Source organism: Hydractinia symbiolongicarpus, chromosome 3 (genome assembly GCF_029227915.1).
Source record: "Hydractinia symbiolongicarpus strain clone_291-10 chromosome 3, HSymV2.1, whole genome shotgun sequence".
Lineage (NCBI taxonomy): Eukaryota > Metazoa > Cnidaria > Hydrozoa > Anthoathecata > Hydractiniidae > Hydractinia > Hydractinia symbiolongicarpus.
Window position 1 is genome coordinate 25,204,040 of NC_079877.1, and position 12,302 is coordinate 25,216,341.

Here is a 12,302-nt window from a genome sequence, read left to right on the forward strand (position 1 = left end):
AATTCGACCCCAGTGCTTTGATAAAGAACACGAAGAAATACTTTGATTGATTTTATGGAATAATTGATTGGAAGAAAACTATCACAAACTTTGAAAGCGAGAGAGACACAGAGACGAGGCTACGAAAGTAAAAATACCGTTGCAATGTTAACACAATAACACACACTGTTAAAAGCTGAAAATTTCTTTTTTTACATAACTTAAAACTTCAAGATACAAAACAAAAAAAATGGTTTAAATAAATAACCGAAAGGCTTAAAGGTAACAAAAATGAGCCAACAAAATCGAAAAACGACCAAAAATATGTTCATGTGAGCACCCTGACGTCAATCCTCAGTGGCTGTTCCACTTATCCGACATCGCTACCAATTTTCTTTACTAACAGAACACCTATGGCACACCACTCAAATCTTTATGTGACTACTACATCGGCAGTGCGTTATTAATATGCGTTCAGAACATCTACGGGGAAGGGTCACTTGTACGTGGTTGGTTTCCATCTCAACGAGTTTAAATCGATCTCTTTGTAATCACTGGGTCGTTCTTTTACTTTTGAAGCGTACTCCTCGATGATTTCCTAAAAATATAACCGTATTGTGATTTTCAAGTTGTAGCTTACCTCCCGCGGAAAAATAAGCTCAGCTCATAAGACTATTAAAAGTTATCTAAGAAACTTTTTTTTAGACAGGTTTTTTGTTGGTTAGTAAATTCAGGATTTCTGTTTCTGTTAAAAGGACTAGTTGATGTTAAGAGATTGTTTTGACCAGCTAAATTGTTGTTAACGCTACTGAAAACAATTGGGGAGAAGGGAAGGGCTACTTCAACTTTAGCCTTTAAAATTAAGAATCAAAATCACATTTTCAGATCTCCCAGCGAAGTGATTCCGTCGTGTTTTTCATACTCACAGTTCATCAATATGTCTCGTTTATTCAAAATAAAGTGTGAATGGATGAGTTGTAACATGGTTAAGTTTTTAAAGACTCAAGTGGTGTTAAGGATGAGAGCGCATGTAAAGCTGCACGAAATATATGAGAAAAAAATACAACGTACTTTCTTCAACAAGATTAGATGCTTTCCTTTCCAGTATTTCAACATGCCCAAGTATTGAAGGGTACTGATCACATCGTTAGCATGTATAGACATTTGCTCGCTTATTCCTGAAAAAAAAATGCAAGAAACATTTGTTTAATTCACATACTTTTCCCTAACTTCAATCAAAGACAAACGGCTTAAATCCCTTCGGTCACGGTATTTTCTCAGGACTGTTTATAAATTTTTTCACTTTGGGTGCTACTTCACTTCGGTGATGCTGACTTAGGGGGAATTTTAAACCGGCGAGAAATTTCCATGTAAATACTATACCCCAACGGGAATGCAGTTTTTGATCAGTGCGCATGCTGTAAAGTTAAGAACACAGGGAGTCCTCTATGGGCCAACCTGAATTTTTTTAGTGGAAAACACTCTGGTGTGGAATTCAGCTTCACCTTAATTTCTCTACAGTCTCGTGTAAACGGCCTGCCAGTGTAAACCATGTCTGACGTACTAAGGTCGTACGCCGTAACATGTAACGATACACCATGTAATCAACTAAAGTTATACTCGATACAGCAACGAAGTATTCATTCCGTCGGAACATACTAAATTGTTGAAATTTCTGATCAATTTTACCACGTTTATCAACTGGTAGACCAATTTAAATGCTGGACACGCACCTAAGCCTATGATTGTCCTTTTCTTTTTCTTGATCTCAAATCAAGTCCTGATCATTTCTGGGCACTCGAAGAAATCTGGTCTTGGGTTTTAACATCCTAACAACTGAGGTTATTAAGGTCATAAAGAAAAAAACTACCTTTTATACTGATGTGTTCTTCGTTAAAAGCCATCAGGTACCGAAGCAACTTATCAGCCCAAAACTTCCGATAAGACACAAGTCCTAAATCAGATAAAGGTCTCTCTGGGGAACCAGTTTTCCCTTCGACTTTTGAAAGCAGATAACCTAAAAATACAGATCGTACGAACTGGAATTCTAAACGGATAAAAAAGTTCGACAAAGGTTAGTCTACTCTGCTAAATAATTTTGACAGGATGCTTTGAAACACTTGAGACTGTTAAAGCGATCAAATCTTAATACTCTTTTTGTGTCTAGGCTTATGCTTTAGAAAAAAACACAATTTCTTTGTTCCTCGTTTTGTTGTCGCAAGTTTTCACGAGTGAAAAATGGATTTATAGCGTATGCCACGAGACACAGGTCTAGATAGCGCGCACTCGTCTCGCTAAATGTCCCAGTTTGTGAATTTATTAATAAGAAAATTGTCGTTGTTTTGAAATAATTTTGCAGCAAGAAATTTCGCGTTTTTCTGCGATAATAACATAAAGCCAAATCTCCATTGGACGATAATCGCGACGATTTTTGTGACGAAAAGTAGCAACCAATTCAAATTTTTGTTATGACGAAAATTGCGACCAATCTAATCCAACTATTGATGACGATCGTAGTAAAAATCGTCCTGTGGATATTCGCTCTAAGGCAAGTAAAAACACACATTTCAATGTTTTAAATAAACACCCCAACTGGAGGGAGCGTTCACATTAAAAGCGGGTGCGAGCGAGGGTCGTTTAAAGGAGGATAAAGCTTTACTTAACCTCCACGCGAACTTCACTTTCCTCAAGGCACTGCGAATTGGACAGCGCAATTTCCTTCGTGCAATAAAATGCTTTAATACAAAATACCACAATGACACATACACAAGCAATACCATACGTAAAAATTAGAACTACTTACTAAAATCGATCAGCATCCTACCATAACCTTTTTTCATGTAGTGTGGCATAACCAGGATACATGAGACATTGTAGTTTAAAAACGAAACCTTCTCCTAAAATAAAGAACGCATTTGGCAAAAAATCATCGCAATTGCAACATGAACTAGCTCAAATAAACTGCCCCGGATTATTTATTTGATGTTGTTCAGTAAAGTCTGCAGTTCCGTGTGTTCTGCGGATTACACCGACCACTGCCCAACATATAAAGGCCACGTGGTCATGTAAATATTCTCAGTCCTTATTTCGGCTTATAATATATCTTTTGTAAGCCCACATGTATTTCAACCAAAATTAGCCAGTAAACAAAAAAAATGCTAATTGCTGAAGGCGACATCAATATCTTCATTTGTCACACTTACTCTAAATAGATTTAAAATTAAAATTCGCTATTTCTCACCACATAAACCATAGTTGATTTCATATGAAAGAGCTTGAAAAGTTTTGTTTTTGAAATTTCTTTTTGGTTTTCAAGATATGCATCTACAAAGTTTGGCTAATTATGCGAAATTATGACATCATCAGCTACAGCTGTACAACATGTAATTGCTGTTATCGAACAATTACATGTAGTAACAAAAATACTAAAATTTTTGTAAATTTTCAAAACGCCAAACTGAATGGCAAAAAACATTTCTAATCCTACACGCCTTCACATAACTTTAATGGAACTTCTAACTTCTAAGTTTTTGAACTTAGAAGTTAGAAGTTCCATTAAAGTTATGTGAAGGCGTATAGGATCAAAATTTATAGGCAAAGGTAGAGAAGTATTAAAACAAAAAATTTTCTACTACACACCCACACACACCCACCTTGGAGAAGTATCCAACAATGTGACAGCCGTTATTGTCAACTATTGTCATTACGTAGAACAAAAAGGGTGCAACATCCAACCATAACGTTTTGTGATCAAGGAAAAGTTTAGCCATCAGACAGAGATTTTGACAATAGGTCTGAAAAAAGTCAAAAAATCTTAGTATAATCTAAAGGGTGCAGAAAGGGCACAGGTTAGATCCAGTAAGCTTGCAATAAATTTGTGGGAGTAACAAGTGGGCATTAAACATCACACACTAGTTAGATTATTGAAAAACATTCTAAAATGTTTAGGACAACAAACTGCTAGTATTTACTTACCGTAGCAGTTTGACCGTTTACTTCAAACACAGATAGTCCATCTTTTCTGTAAATTTCATCGCCAGGGGGGTGAAGAGTGCTGCATTTTGCCTAAGAAGAGGTTATTTGACTATTAATTAACTATTTGGTAATTAATATTCTCCCCTTTTGATACTTCTCGGTAGAGATATACAAATATAGGATTTATTTTAGCAGTTGTGTGCTTTTAAGTGGTTCCAAATGCGACCGCTACAATATTTGTCTTAACAAGAAGAATTGCAGAAGTTAAAGACAGAACCTGTGACTAAAAAGCACACCTGTCAGCTTGGAGTAAAAGTTAAACTTAAAAATTCCCTAATTATTATTCATCCTTACCATGTGTCTCTTATATATGGTCTCTGTTTTCATGTAGTTAAGACAAAACTCGCATATGTACAGCTTTGGTATTCTTGAGAATTCCAAAGGATATTGGGATTTATACCATGCCTGTATCTCTACATCACCAAATACTATGCTTTTTAATCCATCTGGGTTAGGTGCCATTTCTCTATCGAGTGCCTGGTTGTAAAAAGAAAAATAACAATGTTAATTGTGACAGTAATAAACCAAATCTAATTTAACAAATAACAAATGATAATTTTAAAGCATTTCAATCTTTGCTGTAACATAAGGATTTTGAGTAGTAAAAATTGATCAAAAACACAAATCAAAAAGTTATTTACAGAGGCAATGAAATTTAATATTAAAGGTAAACCCTTAGATATAATGTATTACCAAAGTTAAGAAATTTTAACAATGCTGAATTCTTTGTAATGGCAAAAAAAAATTCCTTACTTTGTAGAGTAATATACAATATTTGACTTTTATATTAAAGGGTTTCAGAAAAATTGATTGTGGGTAAACAAACAATTTTTTAGTTTAAAGTATCACGGTCCCATATGTACAGCCATGAGGGGCTGGATTAGCTTCAGCTTTTTTTAAAAAAGAATTCTATGTCAAAACCCACCAGTAGTTCCAGTGCTTCCCTACTTGCAGTGTTAAATAAGTCGATATCGGTTTTTGAAACAATGTGCTCAATAGGTGTCTGCTTGAAGGATGGTGGGACAGGATCAACTCCATCCTCTTTATTCTGCTTGTTGTTTGGTTCAATATTTTTAGCCTGTTTTACCAGTGGTTCACTGTCTTCATTTTGGTTGGAAGCCTAGATAAAAAAAAATTACACATTAGTTATATCTATTCTATATTTATTACAATGCCAACAAACTTGCTTATTAATGTAACTTGAAACAGGCTTGCAGGGATGACTATATAATTAAAAAAAACATACCAATAGCTCTCGTTCTCTTTTTCTTTCATCACGAGACATTGGACACTGGGTAATAGCGAAATGCACTGAGCTATTAGAACGAACATTCCCAGTCCCATCACAACCAGGAAATGGACAAGATTTTGTTGGGCTATACTTTTTTGCAACTGGGAGAGGTTTGACGCTATTATTTTCTTTTGTATCTCTAGGATCTTTTTCTGTTGTTTTTTCACTGTTAGCATCAGTAGTTGAACTGGATTTTTTAGAACTTTCTTTTTTTCGTGTTTCGACACATATGGGACAAAACCAATCTCCTAAATCATGACAACACAATATTAAGGGCTATAAAATTTGTTCCAAATTATTAAAATAAATTCCTAATGGAGAAATATTTCCAAATTGCTCAAATTACCAAAATTTAAATGGTTGGGTAGATTACTATAGAAAAGTTTTGACAAAGTTTCGACATAAAATATCTATAAGAATCACCAAACAACTTTTTAGGCTGGGCACATATGTTTCTATTATGTATGTAATTGTTAACCAGTGTTACTAGCAAAAAAAACTTGGTACACCAACATAGTGACAGACTAATACATGGTGTATCTTGCATTACCTTTTGGTTTCTTCTTTAATTTAGGTTTCGCACAATACATATGATAACCACGATCACATGCATCGCAAAACAAAATTTGATCCTAAAAGATAAACACAAGTTAGAAATGAAAAATGTGTAACAGTGAATTCAGACAGTTCAGAAATCTTTGTATTATTATAATTTGTTATTTTCTACCAAAGCGGGTTAAAAAAGTTTTAGATTTTCACAGTATTGCAAGTAGTATTTTATACCTAGCAAATTGCTCACAAAAAATTTAATCTAACTCTATGATTACAAAGTTTATACAAATAAACCCTTAAAAAAGCTCGTTATGCTTACCTCGTTTGCAATATCACTACATTCATAACAGTGTTTACAATCATTACACTGCCAGTCATACAACTTCACAGCTGGAACTATATTGCTTGGTAACTCTAGGCATGATGGATGGCCTAAATTAAATATTGCAACGTTAAACAAAAATGTAAAGACTGCTCTGCTATTTTATAGCTGGCAAAATAATTTTAGAGAAAATATATTCAGTCTGATGTAATTTTGGGTGAAAAAAAGAAATCTACCTGCAGTATTTATTTGATTTTACTTGTGGGGCACATTTTAATCTAAGTAAGCTCCTGTTTTAATAATTTTCTCATAAAATAAGGAGATTTTCAACATTCAAAGGTACCCACTATGACAAAAAAATTCAAGCTTTTTCAGGATTGTAAAAAGTCTCCAATATAGTTACAGTTGATTTGAAAACTCCATTTAAATTTAACCTTGTGCTTTTTTGTAATAGCTGGCAAAAAAAGTTTCAACCATTTAATTTATCACATTTTGATTTTTTTGCAATTGCTTTGGGGGAACTATTTGCCTCAGAATTTGTTTTAAAAATCATGGACTTTTAAAATAATTTTTAATTTCCCATTCACTTCCACTTGGTCCCATTTTTAGGCTTACAGTATAACAATCATTTCAAAATAGTTTTTAATGGTTTTACTTGCATATCATAACATGTTTTTAAACAATTTGAAAAAATTATGATACTACATTCGTTTCAAAACGATTATATATACATCTCTTTTATTCATATAAAACATGAAATGATCATAGAGAAGGTCCCTTGCCAAGCCTAAAATACCACTTTTAAATGAAAAAATAAAGCAAATTTTGACAAGGAAAACAATTACATGGCAAAAAGCTTGCATGTTATTGTTTTCCTTGTTGCAAAGATAAGTTTTAAAACTATATCCCAAAACAGAAATTGGTGTAATGTATGGTGTGATAGGGCCATAATGCAACGTTTGTACAATAAATCGCTAGAATGTATCTTTTATTTATCTTTAATTTACGTTGGTAAAAAAAATAATTCTTATAATATAGTAAACACTGACTGATAGCCTTGTGGTAGAGCGTTCGCTTCCAGTGAGGGAGGTCTTGGGTTCAAACTCCGGCCGAGTAATGCCAGAGACTATAAAAGTGTGAATCTATCCTTTTGCTTAGCGTTCAGCATGAGAATAGGATTGATATCTTAGGCGGTTGTCTAGTTGAGCAATTGCTGTGCTTGCAAGACTTTCAGAGCTCAAATGGGAGCTTTAAATGCGCTAGGCCCCCCTTTGCAGGATCCTCATTGATAGCAGTACCAATAAGAACTGAAGAAGCTATCCTGGGTAAATAATTTCAGTAGTAATAGTAATAATAAAAGCACTTACAAAATCCTTTACATGATGCACATCGAATCAACTCTTCTTGCAATTTTTGTTCCTCGTTTTTACAATACTTGCAATTTTTCACCATTTTTTTATTAAACGTCCTATAAAATTTGATAAATTATTAGTTACCGTAAGGTGCACAGTTACATAAAACGTTTATCAAAAAATTCATAATAATGAAGTTGAGCTTATCACAAGTCTTACCAATCAAGCAGTAGCGTGCAATAGACAATTGTTTCAACGGCTTTAAAATTTATTCCTTACATCACAATAATTTTTTTAATGTTTTTACAGATTTTTAGCAAGAACACATTTCTTAGAAATGTCTCTTAAATTCAAACAGAGACATATCTATACTTTTCATGAAAATCATCTTGAGGCTGTTTCACTGTGGCATAGTATATACTCACTAAATAAAAATACAGCGTGAAATAAAACAGGACATATGAGGAAGGTAGAGATGTACAATTTCAAAAAAAAGGTGGAATAATAATAAAAGTGGAATAATTCAAGTATGTATTGACTTACCAATAACTTTCAGTAAACTCAGGTATATTGCAATGCTATCAGTATTTTATGCAAAAACTTCGCACAAGTGAATTTTCTAGTACAATTTTTTTAAAAAATATATAAAACCAGCAGATACATTAAAGTTTTTTTTCAGTATGAATAGCCAGCTAGCCACATATATTGTTCTGTTTAATTTAAAAAATAAATAACCATTCATTTGATGCAAACCTTTACGTCAACAAAAATATAAATGCAAATGCAGGTAAAGATGATACAAACTGTTTCATAATAGATTTGCATACTGCAAATGATGAATCTATGAATTAAAAATATAACTTATTTATGCTATGTGGTACAAGTTTGGATATAAGCAAAGTTTTTTCTATTCAAATTTTATGGCGTCTGCAAATGGTAACCTAAAATTCAATGCACAATGATAAGGATCGCTTTAGTACTTGAACAAATTCAGCAATATATCAAACAACACCAAAACATTATTAAATAAAAATGTGTATAACATGCCCTCCTTTCTTTTCCTCTTTTTTTCTCCTCTTCCTACTTTGAGGACGGACAAGAGATTTTTATTTTCGAACAATTGACGAAACAAGAGCACCCATTTGTTACATTCTTATAATACATTCTTATAATACTAGTCGATAAGGCCCGTGGAAAAATCCACTGAGGCAGTATAAAAATGAAAAAGAAGCCTTATTTGAATTTTGATGACGTCAGCAACCCATCCACAAAAAAAATAATTCAGAAACTTGTTTTCACGTTGCCTCTATTGTGTAGAGCTTAAAGCGCTGACCAAGAAAATGTATATATATGATATGCTCTTTTGATGAGTGGTTAATGAGATATAAGGGTTTAAATATTTTGCTGACGTCAGCAATGGCCTGTCAAAACCTAAAATTTTGTTTTTGGAAATTTCTATACCTGTTGCCTTCATCGCATAGATCTTGAAACTCTGATCAGGAAAATATATAGGATCATGCACATTTGATAAACGGTTGCAGAGATGTTAGGGTTTGAAGGTTTTTGATGACGTCATCAACCCGTCCATTCCGAAACTGATTTGGGGACCCAGGTTTGGGAAAATTACCCAAATTGGTCCTAGTTGGTCCTTAGTTACCCACGCTGTGAAAAATCATTGACGTCACCACCTCGTTTCCAAGTTATTTGGCCTCAAAGACAAATCAATCGCCTTAATCGAACATATGCTCTGCCAGGATGATCATAAATTAATTTTTTTCTTAAAGGTGGTTTAATGATTTGTTGAAGACTTTCACAACCTGTTGAGTTGTAACGTCACTGGCGCAAAAACTTTTTAAACTTAACCTAGCAATCAACTGTGCACAAAAAAAAGTTACATGTTTTATAAGAGTAATCAAATGTTGTAAATGTTTAAATGTATTTAAAATAATATACATAATGTCCTCAAGCAGCCTTCTTTTTCTTTAAAACCACAATGTACTATGCCATTTTGTTGCCAATTCTTTATGTATATAGCTACACCACATATATTTTTGATATAAGAAAAGTTATTTGGACAATTCTGGACAATTGAGTATATATATGCATGAACTACATGAACTGTCCCCTTTGGCTAACCTACAATCTTTGCCAAGTGTTGGGATACTTCTCAAAATTACAATTATTCACTACTTTCACCCCTGCACCCTCACCAACACAATGTTGCACCCAGGATTTTTCAAGACAGGAGTTTGCTACTGTAACTCTTCAGCATTGTGTAAAGGGGGGAGAGAATAAACAAACTGTAATTCCATATTTATTGCCTTTTCTGGCACTTATGGTCAGTTTTTGCATTTTTTCTAGCTAGCTAGCTAGGTAGCTGGTCTGACGAACCACAATTACGACCAATTCAGAACTCACTTAGCTAAGTTACACATATTGCACCTTCCTTCTCTGTTACAGTCCAAATGAAATAAATAAACCTGCCTATATTATTTTATTAGGAAGGGCCAAGAGAAAGAAAAAACCAAGAAGACAACCAAGTTTCTTTCAGGGACCCATACCAGCCGCTCTAAGGCAAGGCCGTGATTCATAAAATGACCCTGTTTTCTCATTTTAAACACGCGAAATGACGAAAAAGAAAATCGCGGCATACTACTCCCGCCCGCCCCTTGGACCAGGGTAAATTTTCAGATTTTTAAGGGGGTATTTTACGCCACAAATTGTGAATGGCGAATACAGCGGCGAATGAGCTGTGCAATATCCTTTTGTTAAAAAAAATATGGAGAATTTGAAATGCTAAATGTAACCACTATTTTGGGTATTAAAAACAAGGCAGTTTGTTTGTCTTCTTAAATAATGAGTTTTCTAAAAGTAAACACTGAAAAGATTGCGTTCTCATTGGTTAAACAACTTACAGTGAAATATTTCGCCGCTAAAAAAAGTAGAAACTCTTTCTACTTTACCGCGAAGTGAATTTTTAACAGCAAAATCAGAACAAACAAAACTGCGCATGTTCAGATACATTTCGCCTGCGAATTCGCCGTCAAAGTCGCTTAGCGAAAATCTATCTAGGCCGCAAGAGTAGCCTCGTCCCCAGGGCTCTTCTAATCCTTTGATATTCTCAGAGACATGTGTTTGTCATGCTACTGCTACTGCTAGTGCTAATGCTACTGAAAGCTCAACCTCGTCCCCATGCTTTGTTACGTTTTTATATTTAGTCGACCTGAACAAGTCGGTCTAAACAAGTGGGCCTGAACAAGTTCTGGAAACGAGGTTTCTAAAAGCTAATGTAGACCCAAAACACAACAAAATATTAAAAATTAACTAAAAAGACTAAGTAATAAAAGCGGCTCGTGTGAGGAGTGTAGCCTTATGTCAACAACCAGTTAGAAAATGAAAAGAGGACTAGTTCTGGACTAGTTAGTTCCATGACAGAATAATCAAAATTACAAATAAATATGGTGGAATATATGAATATAAAATATAACTTTGAAGGAAAAATATAAAACAATAAAAATTATATCTATACGTAAAAAAGTTTAGAAATTATAAACAATAAACAAATGAAAGGTATTACATTGAAAAGAGTAGGTGGAAATATTATTACTGTGTAGTGCCAGACTTAGTTCAAATTTAGGGTTAATGCAGGCCCGGCGGAGCCGGGTGGGCTGGGGCGGGCTATAGCGCCCCTCCCCTCCCCACACACACACACACTTTTTTGCCAAGAAGGGAAATGTGTTTTTTTATAAGGGTATCATGTGTTTTATTCAATTATTAATTGATCAAGATATACATATGCTCTGTATTTGTACTACAATTATACTGATAAAAGTGTTGTTTCTAAATACCTGATCAAAATTGCCAACGCATTTGTTCAATGGGACGATAACAAAAAGCGAGTATTTGGAAAATTTACAAAGGGGGACTGGTAGTTGTCTTATACTATAACCTTTCTCTGCATTATTTTTATTTTGCTTCGATTTTACTATTGCTTATTTTGGAAATATATCTTACATAAAATATGACATTTCTATATTTCTATGTGTAATCTCCTGCATTTTGTGAAGGTGTAATATTTCGGAATTTGAAGTATGTTTTAGCCAACCTAGGGGGCCGAAAGTTTTCTTAGCCCGTCAACCCCAACCGTGGTTAGGCCTCCTTTGACACTAAATAATTTCGCCCCTCCACTTTCAAAACTACTCCGCCGAGCCTGTAATGTCAATCTCTTTTAGTTAGGCATTTCATTCCATGTTCCTTATCCTCGTAGATATTTTAGTGATAGATGATTAAGACCACGTTCAGACGTTGTGAATAGAGATTTGATTTCGTATCGAATGGCGTGTCTGTCCACACGAAATTGAGCAAATTCAAAATGCAAAACGGAAAGATTTCTCTCTGATGTAAAAAGTAAAATGATTTCGCTAGAATACTGGCCTCGTATGAACAAAAGCATCGAAACAAAATGGCGACATTAAAAGATAAACATGCTGAAAGATTTAATTGATGGATTAGGTGACTTTATTCCGAAACAACTTCTCTCCATCTGCAACATGTGACCATGGTCCTAATTAAAGAGGTGTTAGTCTTTCGAATGTGGAAGATTTGGTTTCATGAATCTTCCCTCTCATTCCCACACATTTCCACGTCAACACGCTTTTTCTTCTCTTTAATAATAGCCGTATTTTGTCTGTCTCTGCGCAGACCCCCCCGCTGAGTTAGAAAATGATGTTACGGAAACACGAATATCAAATGCGATATATTTTTATCCACT

The 12,302-nt window shown here is 34.3% G+C and overlaps 1 protein-coding gene across 1 annotated transcript; it reads right to left on the reverse strand.

Moving 5' to 3' along the window:
• Positions 1–168: 168 nt before the first annotated feature.
• LOC130636431 (histone acetyltransferase KAT7-like) lies at positions 169–8,294 on the reverse strand. The gene is made up of 13 exons (XM_057446153.1): positions 8,075–8,294; positions 7,547–7,647; positions 6,177–6,289; positions 5,856–5,937; positions 5,261–5,553; positions 4,940–5,134; positions 4,309–4,491; positions 3,955–4,044; positions 3,633–3,773; positions 2,783–2,876; positions 1,850–1,996; positions 1,051–1,157; positions 169–577 (listed from the first exon to the last, which is right to left on the reverse strand). Exons 2-13 carry the CDS (start codon positions 7,629–7,631, stop codon positions 476–478), a joined length of 1,632 nt encoding a protein of 543 aa, XP_057302136.1. The 5' UTR covers positions 7,632–7,647; positions 8,075–8,294; the 3' UTR covers positions 169–475.
• Positions 8,295–12,302: the final 4,008 nt, after the last annotated feature.